The sequence below is a fragment of the Indicator indicator genome, chromosome 28 (assembly GCF_027791375.1).
Source record: "Indicator indicator isolate 239-I01 chromosome 28, UM_Iind_1.1, whole genome shotgun sequence".
Classification (NCBI taxonomy): domain Eukaryota; kingdom Metazoa; phylum Chordata; class Aves; order Piciformes; family Indicatoridae; genus Indicator; species Indicator indicator.
The window spans coordinates 8,799,500-8,822,281 of NC_072037.1; the positions used below are offsets into that span (position 1 = coordinate 8,799,500).

The window sequence follows — 22,782 nt, forward strand, 5'->3', positions numbered from 1 at the left end:
GGGAACTGTACCTGTCTTGGTTACTGGGCGCTGATGGAGCAGCAGGGAGCAGTGTGTGGCCTGTTCTTCAGGGTACAGGCACAGAGCTGCACGCTGTCAGCAGGTGGCACTGTGAATAAATGCTTTGGTTGAACAGTTACTGGAGTGAAAACGATCCCAGTTTTTGTTCCAAGAATAACAGATGTCCACTAACACACTCCTAGGAGTTTCCTCTGCATATGTTCTTCCATCTGTGTTTGAGAAAAGCATAGTTCTTGTTATCAAACATTATATTTTATGTTGCAAGAGTTTGTTCTACTTAACACGAGTTTGCAATGTAACCCCTCCAATATAAGAAGTACAAACCAAAAAAAAAATTCCAATTCCACTATGAACCATAAATGGTTCACAACACTTTTCACATGCTGGTTCATGAGTGCTCAGTAGGAGCTCTCTAGTCTTTTTTTGTTGTCTATTTGTACATGTGTAGTTTTGTTTGCTTTACAGCCAAGGGTCTCTAAGGCTGCTGAAAATGTCAGTTCTCTGAAGCTGAATTTTCAGCTTATTCACAATCAAGTACAATACAGCCTCTGTGATAGGCCTACCCCTGTAGGAACTGGCATACACTTGCATGTGTGAATGCCATATGTGCATTCATCTGAGCAAAGGATGATCTAGCCAACTCTGGTACTTGTAGAAGTAAAGCTGTATTGTGAGGGGCTGCAGCTACTAAGCACATAGTTTTAGATGGGTCGTGCTGAAACTCATAGTGCTGTACCTTCACTGTTATCAGTACTGAAGTCGTTTAGGACATAGTTAATTGCCAAAGGTCACAAGTTCTGTGTCAGTGTAGGTTTAGCTTACACATGAAAAGATGGTGTTTGTAGTATAGAGCTTTGTCACAAAGGGCTGGAGTGAGAAATGAACACCTGGGAGATTTTGTCTGTAGTAGAAATGACTCCTGAAAGAAAGCTCCTTGAGATTTTAGATCTCACTGCCTCCTCCTGAAGCACTACACACTGCAGAACAATTTCTCTCTCTAATACTCTTATTCTGCATCACTTCTGTAGACATGATTGTGAATTGTTGTCATAGAGTTGTGTCAATAACTAAATCTAATGCTGACAGCCTTTCTTACTTGCCCCTATACATAAGTCAAGGTAGAAAGTACTACAGCTAAGCTTATTAATCTTCCATGCTTTAAAAACCAATAATTGATGAGAAAGCTTCACTCTTGTTGTGGATATGCTTCACACTGGGAAAAGCCAACAAAATGGTAGTTCTCAGTGTCATTTTTATTGACATGGAACAGTGCTGGGTATTTTTAACAAGGGCTTTAAAGATAAATTTACTAAATAAATAAATATCTGTTTTCAGTATGCACCTAATTTTTTTTACCTTCTGATGACATGGTAGTACGGAATGTTTTAGAACACAAGCTGATGCAAATCTCTCAGATGTGATGGTAATCACCCCTTCAGTAACAGAGAAGAATCTGTTGGAATCTGTGTGCTAAGACCTTATTTCTTACAGGAAATTCATATTTTTGAAAAGTAGCTAGCTTGGAATTCAAACCAGGGCCTTGATTGCTCTCATACTACTTTCTTGGTGTTGTCTGGGAGGATGATGAATAGGCCTGGTGTGATTAATTTTTAATAAGAATCTAATTTGGACTGTCTAATTTCCAGCACAGCATATTTTTGGTGGTTTAATCAGGTTTTCAGCTTTTGGATCCCTCTTAGGCATAGACATGAATATTGTAGGCTTTGTGCTGTCAAATCTTATAGCCCATTCTATACATTTTTTCCAGAACATTACATTCATCCAGCCTCTGCTCCCTCATGAAAGACAAACCTGCAACTAGGTCAGATTTTTACACCATTAGACATCATCCTTTCCTCTTGCTGTTGACTGTACACAGTTAAGATGTTTTAAAAAATAATTTCCTTCTGTCAAGTTGAGTACATGGAAATACCTCATTTCATCTGAACTAATTTTCCTACATGACTGAATATTCTAAGTCTGGACAAGCTTCCTCCTAATGAGAAATTGAAAAAATGTATTTGAAGTGATTGTGGAGAATTTGAAGGTGACAGTCAGGAATTTCCTTGAAGATCAAAACCCACCTGCTTTCTTCAACACAGTCTGCTGAAAAGCAGTCTGAGTCTGGATTACTATTCCCCTTTTCCCCACCATTCTATTTTCATGCACCATGTGCCGGCTTTGATGGACTAGATGACCTGAATAACATCCATACCTTCTAAAGCATCAAAAATGGAGTAGAAAATGATGGAGAAAATTATTTCCAGTTAAATGGAAGGAGATAAGGATGATATCCATGAGACCAATGGTTGATAAAATGCAGAACTTCAGAAGCAGGTTGCTGTTGCCTCTTTAACAGCAGTCGCTGGAAAACCTCTTTTTTTGGAAAGGTACTGCAGTAGCAGAGCAGAAGTAGCCTGAGGCATGAACAGGCATGGGAATGGGAGACAGATTGCCTTGGCTGGCTTCATAGAGGTTCTTTCTTACTTTCTGGCTTAGTAGACAATGGGCTGGCACTTTGTACATACAACTAGAGTCAAGGTAGGGTTTGCTTTGACATGGAGGCTGAAGATCAACCAAGCATCTCTCTGAGATGCTGACTTTTAACAACAGTGAACCAGAGAAACTCCTCTACTGTGCAAAGTAATGTCATGTCAGAGGACGATTATTCTCAAGTGGTAAAAAGACTAGGGCATAAATCCTGCTTTGCACATCTAGGTCTGCTGATCTACTTGGAGCTATTTATCCACACTCAGTTTATGTAAGCTAGACCTTCATTGTGATGTTCTATCCCTCAAAGTGACCTATTTTGAAGAAAGATCTTTCACTGAGTTAGTGTGATGCTTGTCCATGAGAAAAATCATAGTCTAAATAATTAATCATGATTTTCTGCTGTAGTTAGTAGGAAGGCTTTTAGCAGTGTGATTCCCAGTGAAGTAAATGACTGGATAGGATGGAGCCAGAAGTCCTTCAAGCCTTGGGAACGTCATTGCTAGAAGAGCTGCACCTCCTCTCCGGATCAGCAGCCTGATGCAGTCACCGCAGAGGCTGCTGTCCAAAAGTCAGGATGATCTGACTGGTGCTCAGCCTTTTCCTGTGTGCTAATTTGTCCTCTTTTGTTCTGTAGTGCTAAGGCTGATGATGACAACTGATTGCTTTTGTCTTTGTTAGCCTGTGTCCTCAGGGTTCTCAAAGCTAGTGTCCAGTTGTTACTGGTGAGCATCAGGCTTGTGCAGAACTAGTTCACCGATTCGTTCAGCATGTGTCTGGCTGAATGGAAAGAATTGCAGCTGCTGTTTGGTGCCACAAAGCATGTGAAGGCAAGAAAGGAGTGATCTGTACTCTGACATGTCTCCCCTTTGAAAGGAAGAGATTTTAAATACTCCATTCTTTTGAATTCCACGAGGAGCTGATAAATGTGTTAGCCTGCATCCTGTGTGTTCTTTAGCTGCATTCTTTGTTAGGGCTCCCCGTGCCAGTGCTGTAAGGAGTTTCATGAGCATCTATTCATTGAATCCTGGGGTTTGTAGTTGCATTCTGCTAAATTACAATTTGTCTTCTAATATTTGTGGATACAGTGCTACTGTATTTGCACCCATTGAGGCTTTATCTACATGCAGAAAACAGCACTAGAGCTGGGTGAGCTCCACAGGCTTCCTCACTGGGGTGTCCTGTTGCTATAGCAGGAACTTAAAGAGCTGCCTGAAAGAGTAGTGCAGCAGTTCGTTTTCCACTGCTGGCTCAGTCCTTGACCTCTAAATCAGTTGCCAATTAATACCACTTCCCTTGGGTTTTCTTTATATCCTTGGTATGTGTGGGTTGGATCACTGCCTTCACACTCCACTTCCCAAACAGCTTCTGATAGCGGTGAGCACCACTGGTGCTCAGGGGATTTGGAGAAGTGGTAGCAGGTCCTCAGTCATGCCATACTTCAGGTAGCTGCTTTTTCCCTCCTACACTTCTGAAGGCTGAGAAATGTTAACTCACTGACTTAAATAGGCTCATCTGCTTTCCTTGCTACGTGTTGTAAAATATGCCATATTTTATGAATAGTTTAAAAAATTCATCTAACTGTAAATCCTTCCTGATTTCCTTCCTTTCTTTCTCAATTTCACTTCTACTAATTGAGGCATCCAAATCTCTGCAGTTTCTGCTTTTGTTATCCAAGTAATAAATAAACTAAAATTTGTTTAGGCTGTGGGAGATAAGATTGTAACATGAAAGAGCTGATATTCAGCTGATGTGTCAGGCCCTTACAGTGACCTAGTTACTCTCTTCCTAATTTTTTTTTTTGTGGTCCTCAAATAAAATGTCTTGAAGCTTGTAAAGTTTAGGTTTGCTTCTTGGGAATGTGAGCTTTATAGGCAAGTTAGATAGTGTAGATGGTTTAGATGGTTACTCTAGTATCTGTTGTTAAAAGATTCCCTAATTATATTGAGTTTTCTCTTCTGTTTGAGAGAAAGGTTTGAGTGACCGTATGCTGTTTACAAGAGTACAAGAATCCAGTAGTTAACCATTGGTGCCATGTTTAAGTCTGACTCACTGTATCCAATTGGGAATGACATTAGCCTCCTAACATTCCCTGCTAAATTAATGTATCAGTTTAACACATGCAAATGCCAAACCAACCTTATTCCAATATTTGTACTTTGGACAGTCAGCTATTAACAGTATGTTCCAGATGGGATTAGCTAAATTTCTCACAGATAAAAACCGATTCTTTAGGAAAGAAAAATGGTCATTTAATTTTTTGGGGGGGAAAAAAAAATCTTTTTTTTTTTTTTTTTTTTTTTTCACTCCTTTGTATAGCTTGTTGGAACCAAACCCCCAAAGATATTTATTGTTGCTTCCAGGAAGCTAGTTTTTTAGAGGCTTTTTAGTTCTGTTTATGGCCCAGAAATGAAGCTGCTGATGTCACTGTATAGAAATGACAGTGGGACCAGGCAAACAGTTCAGATTCATACATTAATAGGATGGTTTGGGTTGGAAGGGACCTTCAAGATTATCCAGTTCCAACCACTCTGCCATGGGCAGGGACACCTTCCACTAGCCCAGGTTGCTCAAGGCCTCGTTCAACCTGGCCTTGAACACCTTCAGGGAGGAGGCATCCACAACCTCGCTGGGCAACCTGTTCAAGTGTCCCATCACCCTCACTGTAAAGAACTGCCTTTTGAATCTGAGACATTTGAGTTTTAGAACATTTTTTTTCTTTATTCTTTCTGTATGAGAATATAGGCATCTTTCTATAATCCTCTAATTCTCTGTAATTTACTTTTGTATTTCACTTTACTAAGGCCACATCTGGGATTTTGTAGAACAGTTAAATTCTGACAAACCATGGGCACTTCTCCATCACTAAGGTTATAGTTTCTATTTGTGATAAACCATTACCCATATATGCCCCAAGAATCTAGGGCAGAGTGTGGAAGAAGCCTCAAGATATGGGTATAATGGCTTGCATTGTTCTCATGGATATCTACAAAGAACTGCATACACAAGAATTGAGGTCTGGACTTCTGTAAATAATACAGAAATAGGTCATACAATGCTGCAGTGACATTCTTACCAAGTATTAGAGTTGACTTTAACAGAGATCTTTCATGGCAAGGCAAGACAAACAATGGAAACAAACTGATACTGAAAGGTACTGGTTTGCAAACCTTTGGTTTTGTTTTTTTATTTTTTATTATTGTTTCATTCTTCCTGTTTCAATCACAGAATCATAGGAAGGCTGTTTCTGTGCCTTGATCTTTAAACACATGCTCACAGAATGTTAGATGTGAAAACTTCTTGCTTGCTATTTCCATTCTAGGGGAATCTCCCCTCACCCCATACACAGTAAAATCAATTGTCAACATGTATCTTTTGGGGAAAAAGACAAATGCTTTCCAGAATGATTCTGTTAATTTAATGTGTTAGCAGTATCTGACAGAACTTTTAAAGAAATCTGGAAACTGGAAGCATTTCTCTGGGGGGGGGGGAAAAGTGAGAAGTGTCTTGTGTAGTGACTTTTCTAAGCCTTTTTGCATATTAATATCCATGATGCTAGGAGATGTTGGTTTTGAGTTGGCTGTTTGGGAGCCTGTGCACTAGAGAGCTGTGTTGGGAGCCCTGTGTTTCACCCTGAACAGCACAGCAGCAGTGAGCGTCTGGACACAGACTGAACATCTGCACTAGCTCAAGGAAACAACAGGCCAGGCACGGAGTGCTTTGTAGATTCATCCAAATGTTTTCATCTGGTACAAAACACAGTCAGGTTCTCCACCAGGTTTTCTCCTTTTCCTGATTTCATGCTGGGTACATCTAAAGAAAGGTTCTGAATTGCCATGTGTTATGAAGAGGTCTTCCTAATACAAATTAAAACCACTGAGAAGAGTTGTTGGAACTGTGGTAGTTTTCTTTATTTCAGATGAAAGAGAAGGGTACTAATTGCATGTCAGGCCCGAGGGGAATGCTGGCATGTTTTAGAAAACCCTTCATTTTGGGGAATAGTGGGAAGTAGCAACTGAAGCATAAACTCTGTGCTTTATTTAGTAAATTTGTGGTATTTGCTTAATATCTGTACATGGCTTCATATTCCCTAGTTTTACTAACAGAGTGTCTGATTGTGAAAAATATTCAGTGGTAGAAAAGATATTGACAGTGCCAGAGTTTTGCTTCATTTTTCCTTCTTCTGGTGCTCTTCATCTACATCTATACCCCTATAAGAAAAGTGCCTTTCCTTAGGTTAGCGATTATCTTTGTTAGTAGTTGTTCAAGATGCAGCATGAAAGTTTAACTTTGCAGTTTCATACACATTAGTAAGTAATAAAATGGATCTCATGAGCTATACAGCATTTCATTCTGCAAATTAGTACCTACCACTATAAAGAAGTTCCTGGACCCATTTAAACAACAGCTTGTTAAATAAAATGACATTTTATCTCTTCTAGTAATTCCTTACTCCTGCTTTTTTGCTTATCTTTGTGCTTGTCAGCACTGTTTATCTTCTACCTTTTTTGGTGTTTACTACTATAATGATGTCATCATGTTATTTTTACTGGTTTCTATTTATGACAGTTTTCATAGTATCAGCCTTTCTTCCCCTCCACAATTAGTGTCTTTCAGTGTAATTCTTTTCCTCCTAGGTTCGTATGATGAAAGACAGTGATCCATCCTGGAAGCCCACTTTCATTGTGAAACCTGATGGAGGGTGCCAGGGGGATGGAATCTACCTCATTAAAGACCCAAGTGACATCAGACTGACAGGAAGCATCCAGAGCCGGCCAGCTGTGGTCCAGGAATATATTTGCAAACCACTGCTTGTTGACAAGCTGAAATTTGATATTCGTCTGTATGTCTTACTGAAATCTTTAGAACCCTTAGAGATTTATATAGCCAAAGATGGACTTTCTAGATTTTGTACAGAGCCCTATCAAGAACCCACTCTGAAAAATTTGCACCAGGTTTTTATGCACTTAACCAACTATTCACTAAATATCCACAGTGGGAATTTCATCCATTCTGACAGTGTGAACACTGGCAGCAAGAGGACTTTTTCAAGCATTCTGTGCAGATTGTCTTCCAGAGGAGCTGATGTCAAAAAACTCTGGTCAGATATAATTTCACTAGTGATTAAAACAATTATTGCACTGACACCAGAACTGAAAGTTTACTATCAGTCTGACATACCAGCAGGAAAGCCTGGGCCAACTTGCTTCCAGGTAGGTTGGGATTTCTGCCAGGAATGCAGTTATTTCTAAGCATGGATTAGGTTTCTGGATGTTTAATTCCTTCTGTGGAAACTTTAGTTATGTTGCTGGTCAATGCTTGGGTGTAGTGCATGCACTGAGTACCATCACCTGAGCTCAGAGCTTAGGTTCTCCTCACAAAGCTGTCTCCTGCCCTATGTTACTGCTAGCCAGAAACATAGATGGAGAATTTTCAATTGGTGTCAATGGTTAGTAGCAATATTCTCTCCAATTTCTATCTTCTAGAAGTTATAACTATGAAGCTTTGCAGCTATGGTGATGATAACTTTAAGACCCACATGCCATAGGTACTAAGAATCCTTGTTTGACAGTTGAAGTATTTAGAGATGGAGGTAGTGTGAAAGCAGCCATTAGTGTTGAAGCCAAAAGGTTTCAGTAATTACTCAGCAATATAGCACATTTCTCAGCTATTTCTCTTGTCCCTCCTGAATGTTGATGTTTGGATGACCATTGCATTCCCTAGTAGAACTGAAGTAACACATTTCTTCTTGTGCACAGATTTTAGGGTTTGATATTCTCCTGATGAAAAACTTGAAGCCCATGTTACTAGAAGTAAATGCAAACCCCAGCATGAGAATAGAACACGAGCAAGAGGTGAGACCTCTCAATATAATAGCAATATTGGAAAGAAATTGTTTAGTTTGTTTTTTAGGTCTTTTTTCTTTGTTTGAAAGATGAAAGCTGTCTGCTAATATGAAACCTGCAAGGTGCTCTGTAATTTTCTGTCTTGAAATCATTGCTAATCTTGTACACTAGAAATATGACTTATTGGAATTGTGAAAGCTCTCCATCATCTTTGTCATAAATACATTTACTCATCATCCCCTGCAGCTGACTTAATTGTGTTTGGGGGATTGCTAATAATTTTCTTTGTGTTTGTATACATAATATAAATGGTAATGTTGACAACAATCCTTTTATAATATTTCAGTTTACTAGAGAAACTTGCCAAAAATTGTTGTAATAATATCCTGAAAATGTTAGAGTATTTGTGTATCCTTTAAGAAGTATTTTGTGATCTATCATTGCATATTTAAAATGTATATGACATGCATGAAGCTTGAGCAAATGTGGAATAAATAATCCTTAGCTCTAGAGTGAATAATTTTATCCTTTTGTAATTGAAAGCTTTCTCCTGGAGTATTTGAAAATGTCCCAAGCCCTGTTGATGAAGAGGTGAAAGTAGCTGTTATCAGAGACACTCTTCGTCTAGTGGACCCTCAGAAAAAAAAGAGGAAAGATATCCAGTAAGTGTGTTGACTGACTTTGCTTTTTGCATCAGTGCCTTGCAGTAGTTGTAGAAGTAAAGCCTTTTTTCCCCAGTTATGTCAGTTTATCCAGGACAATGACTTCCCAGCTGTCTGTGTCACTCCTGTTGCATCCACAATAGTAACTCTTTCAGAAGAGATTGTAGGATATTAATTGGTGGCATGGTACAGAAAGAGTGGAAGGAACCATGCAATTATTCTAGTTCAAAGAACTGAAAGGATTCTCAAACTGGCAGTAAATGAGGCTTTATCAGTTTCCCTGCAATATCTTACTTTTAATTCAGAACTGGTGCAAACAATTTGGTAACTCAGATTTATTTATTTATACTTGAGGCCTTTTTTAAATTCAAAACAGTCATGAGCTGTAAATTTGTGTATTAATTTGCTTGCAAGTCACAAATTACTCTGAATTAACCACCCCATTGGAGCTGAGAAGTATGAATATTGTCTTTAGAAATTGCTTCCTTGATCTATGATAATAAACACAGTTAAATCTGTGATCTAGCAATGAGAGGAACTGCCTGAAGCAGCTTGCACAGAAATGCTTTTGGTAGAATCAGGCTGAGAGAAATAATATCTTCTCTGTTTTGTCCCTAGAAATTCTTGCTTTTAGGCCTGCCTCCATACTAGAGTATTGATTTTGTTCAGAAGAACAAAAAAAAGTGTCTTGGCACTTAGTGGCAACCTTAAATCTGTTATTCATGTTCTATAATGATTTTAAGGGCGAATTTGTTGTCCTTTTGTAGACAGAGTCCCATGAACAAGACACAACTGATAATACTTACAAGTTCTGTATTACTGTAATATTATTATAAGATCAAACTATTCTTTCAGAGACAGTGCCACATGTAGAGGTTGCTGTGGTCAATGTACAGAATGTCCTGCAAAGCAATCTGTACTATGTGTTGCCTGTACTTAACCTTCACCCTTAAGATTATTTCAGTGCATGGAGCTGGAAAAAGATCATTTTTAACCTGTAATTATGTAACTAGTCATGGCTTTTTCTAATGCTGAAGTTATGTCAGGCATTCATTAGCTACATATTAGATAAGGAAAAAATTTATAATGAGAAATAAATTTGTGGGGAATGCCAATGTGCGTGGAACATTCCTTCAGCTGATTCTTCTTCTCTGATGCATTTTGAGTATGAAGTAGTTTATAACAGGATTAGTCGGTGATGAGATAAACCATTGGCTCTTCCCAGCAAGGACATATCAGTGAGGCAGCTTTTTTTCAGGCTAATCTGGTTAACAGAGCATCTTGTTGATGAATATCTGCATGTCTTCACCATGAGTCAATCCTGTTTCTTGCTGCAAAGGGCAATATACTGATAACTTTTTGTGTGGATATGGAGGAACCTGTGTAACAGCTGCCCACATGTCCAGCTGAGATTTACCCCTTCTCCCAGGTACTTTTTACTGATCTGGGCATGGCGCATGGAACTTCTTGAGAGAGACGTGATCTTACTGTAAGCATCAGGTAAAGACCTCACCCTGACCACCTCTGGGGGTTTACATCAAAGTAAAAGCATCTGAGAGAGGAATAGAGCAGCAGTTGCTTTTGCCTTCTTTTTGCTAGCAAAGGTTTTGCAGTGCTTTTACTTTGTGTCCTGCCTCTTGCTCATTTCAGTGCATTTCAACCAGTTCTAATGTGCACTCCCAGGTTACCTCTCCAAACACTTCTACTAGGAACTGACCAGAAATGGCATCATTCCTCTGTAGGACAAAGATAATCACTAAATAATTGACTGAGGATAGAAAGTTGTTTCCCTATTCATTGTAATACTTTTGCTAGTCTAATTGCATCTGGCAGGAGGGAAAGGAAAATTTGGCCTATTAGTAGAAAAACAGTCTGTAAAAGTTCATGTTCTCTGACCAGCAGCAAACATTGTAGACTCTACTTTTGATGCTAATTGAGTAATGGACATTAAGTAAAGTTTTAATGATACATATAACACTGGGTTTGAAAACACAGGGGAAATACTGAGAAATCTCAGCTGCATCTCAGGTAAACATTCTGCTGTGGAGATGGATTTGATTTCCTTCTAATTACCTCCCAAATTAAAATAAATGAAGCATCTAAATGGAAGTGAGTTTTAGAAGTCATCCTGAAGTACTTAATTATCAGGAAAGATTAATAGCTGAATTTAATTTTTTTCTAAGTTCAATTTTCCTCATCTTCATGGAGTTTTGATTATTTTTTCTCCTTCCTTTTGTGTGCTGTTTAATACTGAAATAAAAGTTAAGTTGAGTAGAATCACTTTGTCATGCCCTACACATCTCTTTATTTTTCCAACACAGTTCCACACTTTGCATGTACCAATCACTAGTAATTATCTTGGTACTGCCAATAATTAATCATTGAAAATCTAGAGTGATACAAGTTCAACTGAATGTACTTAAATATACTTAGTGGCTGTTGTTCCACGCTATGATCTTTTCCAAGTTTCAGTTATTTATCCTGACCATAAATACTGAGGTATGTGCTTAATAATTTTGCATGTAATCTGTTCAAACAGAAACTTTAAATGCATACAAAGATTTATTTATTTTTTTATCACTGTTGAGGAAAATCTCATTTTCCAACAGAAGAGGAAATCTCTTCTGTTGTAGAGATGAAGGAAGGCTTTGTGTTACTTTGTGGTGCAAAGAGCATGAGGAATTAAAATGGAATAAAAGGTGACACAGGCACATGTGAGCTTTTTGGGAGCATGAGCAGGGGGTATTGCACAGCACCTGCTTTTCCCTGATGCTATGGAACTGCAGGCAGTAGGTATCTCCTTAGAGAGATTAATGTCCTGCTTTGCTGCATTAATTTCTTTGCTGCTTCCAAATTAGTCCACATTAGTGCAATTGTAGCCAAAGTCTGATGACAGCAGAGTTTCCAAAGTAACTATTAACAGAGAGCTTTGGAGCCAGATACTGCTCTGCAGGGTGAGGATGCATGGCAATGGCTCGGAGCTTGGGAGAATCTGAATGCAGCTCTGCAGGTTACTTGTTAGGCTGCTTTCAAGCTACTCTAACCCAGAGGGTGAGTGGTGTCTGGCTCTGCCCTACCAAGTAGAGCCTGGATAGCCCTTTCTGAAATTAAAGAAGGCAGCTAATCAACGCCATGGTGTCTGCTTTGGTTTACCTTTTTGCTGCTCCTTAAAAATATATATATTAAAAAAATCCATCTTAAAATGCCTGGCTATAAAAAGAGGGTTTCTGCTTTATTTCCTATTGGATCTTTGCAGGAGCTAAAATGTAAAGCTTTTTTTGCCATAGCTTTGGTTCTAGATTAGTTCTCTTTTACTTAGGAATTCTTAATTTAGAACTCAGGTTTCATTCATAAGAAATTAAAGCTTTTAATAAAATAATATGCAAGATTCTAACTGTTTGATTTTGTTTGTGTGGCAGTACTGTTCTCATGGATTTTAAGGCTTCAGTAGGTCATTGCAGTCATCCAGGCTGATGACATGGTGGAACAAACACAATCATGTGTGGCTGAGCTGTTTTCTTGGAAGGATGGAACTTTAAACTCCTCTGTAAATCCATTAATATTATCAGACAAAGCTAACTTTCTTCTAGCAGCACTGGAGAGTGAACACAGGGGGTAGAGATGATCAGCAATCTTGATTTGTGTTCTGAACAATCTGTCACTGCTAATTTCAAAGTTACTGTGCTGTTTTTTTCCAGGTTACTTTAATTTTTTTGTTCAGCAATAGTAGTTGGTTTGAATTTATGCTCTAGTGAAGGCATTCAGTACCAAATTAGCCAGCTGGTCACTGCAGACTGGACAGAGCTTTTCTCCTCGAGTGAGAAATCTAATGTATGAAAAGATGGGGAAATGTAGGGGTTTTTACTTAGCATTTTCAAAGCATGGTGCAGATTAGGGGTGGCACATGTCACTTTGGAGTGGGAAATGGCTGGGAAATGATCACAGTGTGTGTTTCTTTTCAAGTCTGAAATAGGCAAAGTAGTCAGAAAGCTTGTCTGTGCCTGAATTAGAGTGAGACTCTTGTTATGTAGTAGTGTAAGGCAAGGGGCTGCTCTGTGCTCCACAACGTTTCCACCATGAAACTTGTATAAGTCTGGTATTAAATTTGCTCTGGATTTGCTTCTTGCAGCAGAGGTTCTGTTTACAGCCTACTGAAGGTGGGAGAAGACTGCAGCTAAAGGAAATTTGCACAGTTAAATGAATGGTCTAATGACACCGAACAGTTAAAGTAAATCAACGTTACTTATGTAAACAGCAGTTTAATTAAGATAATCACTGATGCAAATCATTGTTGATACTGTGACTCCCAACAGAAAATCCATTTCAAAAGGCTTCACAAACTTCTACTATTTTGTACCTAATTTTGAATCTTTATGGTAGTAAAATGTTTTTGTTTCAGTGTTTGTTCAATTATTAACAATTTATTCTTTTTAAAATTGCATTGGCTTTGAGGAGCAAAAAGGAGCCTCAGTCTTGTACACAAACACTGCACCTTCTACACTGGATGTTAGATGTAAACTGTTTGACTGGTGGTGTAATTGCAAGCCATGAGTATCACTTGGAGCATTTATATCCTCTCATCAATGCTAACGACCTGCTTTCCTGTCCTGTGAAAAATATTTGTGCCTTACTTTATTAATGCTAATTAATCTAGCGATAAGAAGAAGCTTCTTTATGGTTTTGTTGCTATTTATTCTCTGTATGATCTCTTGCATTTACATGCCTAGCTTCTTAACATATCTCGAGACAGAAGAGAAAGCATTTTATTGTTTTGACAAAGAAAGGACAGTGTTGTGACGTGCTTGCCATTAGAATTATGAGTTGCTCATGAAATAAAATGTGCTTTTTCACTTGCTAGAGATGATGAAGGTGCAGCGCCTTAAGTTGTCGAATGACTTATTCAGCACTAAAATAGGCATGGACAGAAGAAAGAATTGAAACATTTTGGAAATGAAATATAATTCAATTTTTGGCCATTCCAAAAGCAATCAATTCATTATGCCCACAAAAATGAGTGTTTTAGTTTTATTACCTTTTTCAGCATTGCTGTTTCATTGCTTATTTCTATTTTCTTGGGTGCTGTTCTCTGTACATCCCACTCCATTTCAATTCAGCCTTGAAATTTTTTTTGTGCTGTTCTGATTATTTTTCCTTCTTTTTTTGAGCTATGTCAGCTACAATTCTCCTTGCTGGATTCTGTGGCTCTAGCATATGTCAAATATGATTAACTAATTTTCTGAGCAGGAGGAACCCCAATGTGGTCTCTCTCAAATTTTTTGCAAGATCAGGATGCAAACACTGTCTAATGTCACTCTCTTCAGAGAGCACCCTCTAAATATTAATGAATGTCAGTTTGACTTTTTTCTTTCAGTCTTATGTAGTTAACAAGAAATTCCAGTCAAGATTTTGGAGAAGTTATAACAAAAAAGGTCTTCTTGCACAAAACAAGGTGGTTCATTATTTCTGCTGGGAAGATTACACATTTTTCTCACTTTAAATGATTTCTTTTTCAGTTATGGGACAAAATAATTTCTAGGAGGAGAATATGTGATCTGTATTAAAAGCAAACTTAATTTCTGGGCATTCTACTAATGTACTTTCTACTTTAAATGTAACTTAGATTGAAGTGGCAGATTCTTTAGGAGATGTCTCCTGCTGGTGATGGAGTGGTCTAACCTGGTCCACTAAATGCAAGAGGACTGTGAGTCTTCACTTAAACAGGCCTCTCAGGGATGTTTCTCTTTTGTGGGTTTCAAGGACATTTTGCAATTCCTAATGCTATTATTAATTTCTTGTTACTGAGTCGAGGAGGAATTTTGTATTTCCTTAACAAAGGAGGTTGAAAACTCAGGAAATCACCTGTGCAGCTCTATTCCATTTATTTTCCTGATTTTTTTTTTTTAAATTCAGTTTCCAAACCTCCCCTGATGTTTGTGTCACGTTTAATAGAAGTATGAAAATATAAAGGCATGAAAATACACTGTGCAAAGATGTCTCAAGAGTATGATTCTCCTAGATTTTGATGATTATAAAGTCATTCTTGCAATTGATAACTGTGTTCATCTCACTATACATATTCTAAGGTTATGATTGTGTGACAGGAGTGGTTTAAGAGGGTCAGAAACTCAGTGCACAAATATATGGAGAGGCTGAAAGGGAGAATACTGGTGTTGCAGCTATCACTGAACAGAAAATAATGATTATTTCTCAGTGATGTTGTAATGTTTCTTAAGTTCCACTCCTGTGAGTAGCTGTATTGTGTTCCACAGGGATTCATTGCTCAGCCTTGTCAGTGCTTTTTGCATTAGATGGGATGACTTCAGTGCTTATAAAAGGGAGCATGTAATAAACCTAGCTAGAGCAGTATCACTATTTTGGTTCCCATTTGCTAATTGACTTTATGAGCTGGCAGCCAGAGCTTTAGGTTGATTCCTGTATCCTTTTTGCTATCACTTGGCAGTCTGGTCAGGTTTTCAGCTATTCAAATGTTTCTCGATCACCACCTCTTCATTCCAAGCCTTATTTCTGCCTGAGAGTGTATAAACTCATGTGTAGCTTTCTTGAGATTGATCTCTCTACTCTGGTTCATTTTGGAGGCTGAGACAATTTTTTTTCTCCATCAGTCAGAATGACCCAGGATTCATATTCAGGATCATTCTGCCAAAGCCCTTTGAAAGCACATTGGATTAGACACTTTCTCTTTCCTAGAGGGATTTTTGTTTATTCCTTCATCAGGCAATCTGCCAGCTTCAGTATCAATTCTTGTCTGTTACATTAGCCCATGTGGCTTTTGATGAGTTAGACATGTGAGGGGAGACTTTTAAATGTGATGTTTGTCAATGTTACTTCAGTTCAGATTAGTGAAATGTTAACTTTATTTTTCTGTAGTTGGAGAGTATTTATTTCTACTGCTATTTCTCATCCTGCTCAAGAAGAACTAGCTTCAACTACTCTGTTCAGTTTTGTGAAGCAAATGTTACAGATGCCTTGATCTTTGCTCCCTGTTCTCACTTTCCAATTATTTGTCTGCTTCATCCTTAGGAGCTTTTAACCTTTCTCCTATTGATTAGGACAGGTCCCATTGGAATTACAAGGTGAGATGTTCTTCCCTGAAAGGAAGGGGAAGAGCTGGTAGTGTTTGACTCAGGATAGTTCTACATTGATTTTAAGAACCAGTTAAAAGAAAGCACCATAGGAGTGTTTACTACAACAGAAAAAACAACAGTCAAAAAATTTGAATGTGCTGTGGCAGCATTCCTAATGTGGAAAAGAGAATACAATCTACTAATAGAAAGGAAGTCAGATATTTTTGTTTACATGTGGCTCTATTTCATACCTAATCTGAAATGTTTTAATTGACTAAAAATGCTTAAATGCATGTGCAATAGTAATATTTCTTCAAAAATAGCTAAACTCATGTTGCTAGCATAGATACAGTAGGAATTCAGTAATTCACTTCAATGTTTTTCTCTATCAAACCATTACAGGAAAAGTTGATTTTGGGAAAATAACTCCGGAATAGAACATAAAAGATGCAATTTCTGTTCCTGATTCAGTCAATTTACTCAGTGACCTTTAGACAAAACATTTTCCTTCTGCTACCATTTTCATTCTGCAGAGAGAGAGGATGATGCCCTTCCATGCACTGCCAGTCCTTCTAAATAATAGTGTGCAGGACATGGCCTGTTATTGTGCTTAGTGGTACATGAGGTCAGTTTATGTATTGTTGCTGCATAAAAATATTACAGAAAAGCTTCAGATTTCTGCTCTCAGAAGATTCTAGGTCCAATTCTACACAGAATATCTCTGGTGGTTACTACGGTTTGTGAAGCATTCTTGGACTTGAACATCTCTCTTATGAAGAAAGACTGAGAGACCTGGGGCTGTTTGGTCTTGAGAGAAGTCTGAGGGGGAAACTTATTAATACCTGAGGGATGGGTAACAGGATGAAGATTCCAGCCTCCTTTGGGTAGTGCCCAGTCATAGGACAAGGAACAATGGCTAAACACAGGAAGTTCCACCTCAACTAAAGGAAAAACTTTTTGCTATGAGGGTGACAGAGCCATGGAGCAGACTGGCTGGAGAGGTTGTGGAGCCTCCTTCTACAGAGACTTTGAAATCCTGCCTGGATGTGTTCCTGTGTGGCCTGCTTTAGGTGATCCTGCTTTGGCAGGGGGGTTCGACTTTCAACCCCTAATATTCTATGATTCTTCACATTTTGCCAGCCTGGTTGTCATCGGTGATCTCTGTCTTTTACTTTCTCCCAGACAGAGTGCTTTCTGTACAATGTCATCACTTGGTGCATGGTGTGCTATTTGAATATTCAGGATGTTTGAGTTTTAAAAAAGGGTTCTGAAGGTTATTCTTCAATGATGTTACATTCATCTTCTCATTTTTATGGTCCTTTGCTAATAAAATGGAGAACTTACAGACTATCATTGGAACACACACAAACACAGCACTAAATAACCCCATGCTTGACAACAGGTTAATTTATGATTATTCCCATTTTAACCTTCACTACTGCATAAAATGCTGTTATTCATAACCCAGTTTTGCAAGTTGGTCTGTCTTTGCTCACATCTTGTATTCTAAGCACTATCATCTTGAAGGTAAAGACTGTATTTTAACTTGCACATAAAGAGTTGATTCAGTGCTATTTTGAGTCTCTTGAAATGACCCCATATTGAGGGACAGCTGGAAGTGCTTAGAGTATACTAAGCAAGCAAGCTGATGACAGGCCCAGTTCATTAAAACTTTTTAATGGACAAGAATTGATATGGATTGCAGAATTTTAAAAGGCTTCATTTTCAGCACTGTGGAATTAATTGGTCCAAACCCATACCATGCTTTGGCAGTAATTGGTGTGCTGCAGTGCCCCTAGCTCCAGTGTGAGCTGGAGTCTGGTTTTCTGTTATCAGATTGAGAATGGTGACTAGTTTGTCCAATTAGATTTCAATTACAATGTTTTGAGATGCAGCTAATCTAATTACATCTTTATTGACATCTCTTTTCTCTTCTTTTTTGTTCTTTAAAATTTCTAGTGAGTAGAGGAAGGATTGGAAATAAACAGAGCAATGTGACCTGTCAAGAGCATTTCCACGAAATGTGAACTTCCCAAACACTCAAACTGTGCTGTAGCAAATACATCTTGTAGGTATTCACAATGAAGTTGATCATTAAGAAATCTTTTTGCTTTCTTTTCTCTTAAGATGATTTTTAAATGGAAAGAAAACCTTTGTGATAAAATACTGAGACAAGGAAGATTTTAGCAGAATATGTCACTTCCCTCTAGTCTTTGTAGTGCAGCCACAAAAGTTGCTGTAATCTTCAAGGTTTGCTCAAGAAGAAGGGAGGTCAGGAATGAGGCGGGGTGGCTGCTTAGTCTACTTCCAAATGGCATAGAAATGAATGTGGAGGCAGTAGGTCTAAACACATATTTGAAATCAGTTATGTGATTAGAGAGTATAACTGAGTCCTAATGGTAATGGAACCTGGCTTGAGGTGTGCTGTATTTTGCATCCCTCATAACCAGCAGTGACTGTGGCAAGAGGAGCCCTAGTGACTTCTCCGGGCTGTAATGGCTCCAAGCCTGGTAGGAAAGCTCTTCAAGCCTCATTCTGTAACTGACAGCATGGATGCTGGTCTGTGCTGCTGCTTAGACTGAAATCTAACTAAGTAAGCTTCTTTTGTGTTGTTTTGTTTTGTTGGTTTTTTTTAAACATAAACTCATCCCTGGGAGCTTTGCTGCATATAGATGTTTGTTGTATCCTGGCACGGCTCATGGCAAGCTTCAGCTGAAACCAATGAAAATTCAGCTTAAGCATTGTCAGAAACTTGCTCAGGTTACATTGGATAGAATATAAAACAAATAGCAATTTTTACTTTATCCATGAAGTACTTAAGTGCATACTTAAGTGTTTTGTGGACTTTGCTCTCTGTACCTTTGAGAGAGTGAGCTTACTGCAGTCCTTACTGCCATTCACCTTTTCCTTCTACCTTGGAGGAAATCTGGCTTGCAAAAATAATATGGTAGAGAGGTTCTTGATGTTGTTAGATGTTGTTTCTACCACTCAAGGCTTCTCATATGAAGCCTTCAAGGCTGACACCTCTTCAGCCTGAAAAGGGTTAGTGTTCTTGTGTTGAACAAGGGCTTAATTTCCAACTGATTTTCAGTACTTGGCTCAGGTTGTTTTGGGCTTCTGTGCTTCAGTGATTTAGGCATCCATCCAGCACTGAAAGTGCACTATGTTTAGTCAGAGTGTTAATCTGGACCAACTCTTACTTTGAAAAACTGTCATGTAGGAGAGGTTAAACAAATACATTTATTTAGCCAAATCCACTGAAGAGAGTCCGAGGGCAGAGGGGAGCACACCTCAGTGTTCATCTAACCACAAAACAGGCTCTTCAGGAGCACTCCACTAACTTTCTGCTTACAAAATTGTTTTAATTGAAATCTAATTTGGTCCTCATATAAGGAAAGAAAATAAGTTTATTCTGTCTTCTGCACTCATCCCCCAAGTGCCATCTCCTTTCTCTCTACTAGACTGTGTTAATCACAGCCTGTCTAGTGCAAAGAAAAGGAGGAAAATGAGCCTTTGTTAAGGAAACAGCTTCGTTTTACATACATTTTTAAGAGAGAGTGCTGCATCTCCTTTCTTTGGATTTGCTATAATTTCCTCTTTACTTTTCAGTACAGGAAAACCATTGTATTTTGAAGTGAAACCCACTTTTTTTTCTCTTCTCTCTCAAAGTATGGGGCAGAGGCAGCATCTGTGTGCCTTGTCTGTCCAAGTGGCTTCACTGAATTTGCATGTTCACACAGGGAAGGTGATTAGTAGTTAGGCTTGAGTGCAAATTGGTTTTTTCCTGGCACTTCAATATGCTAATCATTGGAGCTGAGTTTCTGCTATCAGCAGAATAATCTTTGCCTCCACTTAGCCTGTAGCTTGCAAACGTAATCTAGGTGTTGGGTGGGAACTCGCCTTCCTGCAGGAGCAGTGCTTCAGCTGCACTCTTCACCATACAGCTTTTTCATGGCTTTTGTATATGTCAGTTTTCATTATTATCCTGTAGTTAAATAACTCATGAATAAATTCTAATTTTCAGAATGTTGACTTAATTCCTTTGTCTAAATGTAAGGATATTTGGTCATTATCTGATAAGAGATCTCTAGAGTCATTCAAAACCCACCTTGATGCAGTCCTGTGCAGCCTGCTTTAGGTGAACCTGCTCTGGCAGGGGCATTGGACTAGGTGGTCTCCAGAGGTCCCGTCCAACCCCTGTAATTCTGTGATGTAATTAGAAATTATTTCCCCTTTACCTTCTTGAATGTTTGTTTGTGCTGCACAGAAGCAACTCTGCTTTTAAATTAATTTTTCCAGTTGGTATGTAACATGAACTCTGATTTTAATGTTTAATGTGATTTACATTTAACATAAACTCAAATTTAAAGCTTCTCATCTTTGTAATCTTTCTGCTAATGAATCACAGCAGGTAATTTTCATACAATAAATGCACAAGTGTTTGCTATAAATATAAATGGTCATGCATACACTCTTGAGTATTTATACATCATGCCTATGTGTGGCTTGTACAAGGTATAAAACTCTCTTCTTTCATACCAGTCTCCTTGCCATCTTTACAATCTGTCTGTTGTGTGCAACCTAAAACTACGACCAGCTGTGATGGTTTTGATTGCATGGAATCTGTGAAGTGAGCTCAGAATGCTTTGTCTTGGTTTCCAGTTATATCTCTGTAAATTCTCCATGTGGCTGCAGAGTCGCAGTAGGTACTTGATGTTCTCTCAGCCCACGAACAAATTGATTTAGAAAAATAAGATTTCCTGCAACCAAGATGATGTTGTAACAAATCGATCAGGCAAGGGCATGCTGAGGTGCATCACCTTACTAATAAAAAAACCAAATAATTTCTGTGGAGTAGGGCTTCTGGGCCACATAATGGTGTTTTATTAAGGTAACAGTAAAATGGAATAAATGAGTGCATAGGCATGGATTATATCACTGGGTCACTGGAAAGCTCTTGGCATGCACATTCCTTCTTAAGAATTATTTATTTGCAATGTACTTAGATGTCACAGTTAAGAATGGGAAAACTCATAGCAAATAATGGTCAGTCTTGGTGCAGCTGTAAATTATAGAGCAGATTTAATCATTTAATTACCCTGTGTCACTGTAACAGTTCATTTATGTATTTTTGTTTGATGCAAATCATTAATTCCCTGTACTGTAGGATGAAAGCTCAAGTTTGGTACTGTTAGTCCGAACAAAATACACTCTGTCCTTTGTTGATGCTGGACTGCAGTAATTGACAGGAAGGCTGCAATTAGGGAGACCTTATTGCAGTATTCAAGTACTTGAAGGGGCCTATAAAAAAGACAAGGCAAGGGGTGATTGGTTTAATCTGAAAGAAGGAGATTTAGACTAGATAGAAGAAGATTTTTACACTGAGGGTTGTTAGACATTGCCACAGGTTGCTGAGAGAGGTGGTAGATACCCCATCCCTGGAATGATTCCAGGGCATCGTTCTGAGCAACCTGCTCTAGTTGCAGATGTCCCTGCTGACTGCAGGGGAGCTGGGCTAGGTGACCTTTAAAGGGCCCTTCCAATCCAAACCATTCTGTGATAGTACTTTCCAAGGACTGCCAAGCGTGTCTCAACCAGCCCTTTGCACTGACTCAGATCCATAGTTTGGGGTAAGCAGTAAAAAAGTCAGCAGAATTGTAGCATTAGTTGGAATTTTAATGGCAGATATTTCTTTTCCTCCATGCTTTTAAAGATACTTCTAAATACTAAAAAAATGAGATAATACTGTTTGAGTGAGGCTATCATATTCTTTTCAGTGTTTCTTTTTCCTAGCAATATACTTACTTTTCAAGACTTTTTTTCTTTCTTTCAGTCTTTCTTTTTTTTTTTTTTCCCTCTCCTCAGTTGTAACTATAGGGTAAATAAAAGCATTTATTTTGCTAGTATTTGGCCTTAAATAGACATGGTATGAGAAGTGAAGGAAAAATGTAGATTATTTCTCATTGTTTTTTTGCAGGAGTTTTATTATTTTCATCAGCTCCAGGCCATCAGAAAGTCATGTGTTCTCAGATCCCACACATAAAGTGTATGAATATTGGATCATAACCATATCCAAGAACTGTTTGCTTTTTCCCCTGTTTATAGTCACAAACCAATGGCAAGAGAGTGGAAAGCAGTTTTTCAAGGGACAGCAAAATGAAGTGCTTGGGATTTTGCCTTGACTTGTGCACAGTCATTGAGCAGAAAAATAACATTTTCCCTCTTATAGATATCCTTCAGGTGTCAATTCTGCAGGATCCCAGTTTTATTACATCAATCACAAGCAGCTTAAGGCTTCCAAAAACATAGCCACAGACAGATGTTGAGCCTGTCTAGGGATTAGAAATATCCTCTTCCATTAAGTATAAATTAACTTAATCACCAGGTATGAAAGATAAGCAGCATAAACATCATTCCCTGAAGCTTTCATTAAAATTAAAATTCTATTTTAAACTAGGCTCATACTTTCTATGACTTGATCCCCCTTCAAAGAGATTATATCTGCTGTAAATTTTAACAGTGACAGAGTGACAGAAATTAATGTATTGGGGGCAGTGATATTCTCTATCATTTAACTTCTGCTGCTAGTCATCTTTTAGCAGGAGTGATGATTGGCTTATTTTTAAGTAATAATTGGTCTCTAGTCTCTGAAAAAATTAGAAAGCAATGAAACTGCCG

General features: G+C 38.4%; 1 protein-coding gene across 1 annotated transcript in view; it reads left to right on the forward strand.

Annotated features, from left to right (window-relative positions):
* The window catches only part of TTLL11 (tubulin tyrosine ligase like 11), a 48,498-nt gene that overhangs the window by 9,830 nt on the left and 15,886 nt on the right, over positions 1–22,782 (forward strand). The window contains exons 4-6 of the mRNA XM_054393240.1: positions 7,149–7,724; positions 8,271–8,366; positions 8,901–9,019. Coding sequence (XP_054249215.1) covers positions 7,149–7,724; positions 8,271–8,366; positions 8,901–9,019 — 791 coding nt within the window. The remainder of the gene's footprint in view (positions 1–7,148; positions 7,725–8,270; positions 8,367–8,900; positions 9,020–22,782) is intronic.